Genomic DNA, 436 nt, shown 5'->3' with positions numbered 1-436 from the left:
ATACATACATACATACATACATACATACATATATATATATATATATATATATATTCAATATACTCAAATATGTTTTTAAAACAATCTGTTTCATTAGCCTGTATTTCCAACACACATTGAGGATTAGAGAAATAAATTTTACAGGTAGCGAGATGCACTTGGACATCTAAAAGTTCGGCGGGACAAAGTGCTTGATTTCCTACTGCGGAACCTTATTTATGTATGTGTGATGCCCTGTTTCGCATTACAATGTTTACTTACGTATTTGATACAACCCTGGGTTCCTTTAATGTGCCTTTCTCTCTAAAAATGCAGACAGCCGAACGGACAATATTTATTTAACTTGGAACAATGAACGCGACCAGCTGGTCAGCTGACTATTTAAAATGCATAGCCTTCTGAAAATAGAACATTGTTAGTTGTGTACGACTGTATT

General features: G+C 33.9%; 1 protein-coding gene across 2 annotated transcripts in view; it reads right to left on the bottom strand.

The window, feature by feature from the left end:
- Positions 1 to 436, bottom strand: part of SARC_07840 — a gene marked incomplete at its 3' end in the record, with an annotated part of 8,539 nt that extends 8,103 nt beyond the window's left edge. Inside the window, exon 1 of one of the 2 annotated variants that reach the window (XM_014298212.1) lies at positions 262 to 436. Coding sequence is in view for 1 of the 2 variants with exons in the window: in XM_014298213.1 (XP_014153688.1) it covers positions 159 to 166 (8 nt within the window). The other variant, XM_014298213.1, reaches the window with a different exon arrangement.

This window comes from Sphaeroforma arctica (genome assembly GCF_001186125.1).
Source record: "Sphaeroforma arctica JP610 unplaced genomic scaffold supercont1.650, whole genome shotgun sequence".
NCBI classification, from domain to species: Eukaryota; class Ichthyosporea; order Ichthyophonida; genus Sphaeroforma; species Sphaeroforma arctica.
Note: the sequence above shows the minus strand (reverse complement) of the source record. Positions and strands in the feature narration are given on the sequence as shown.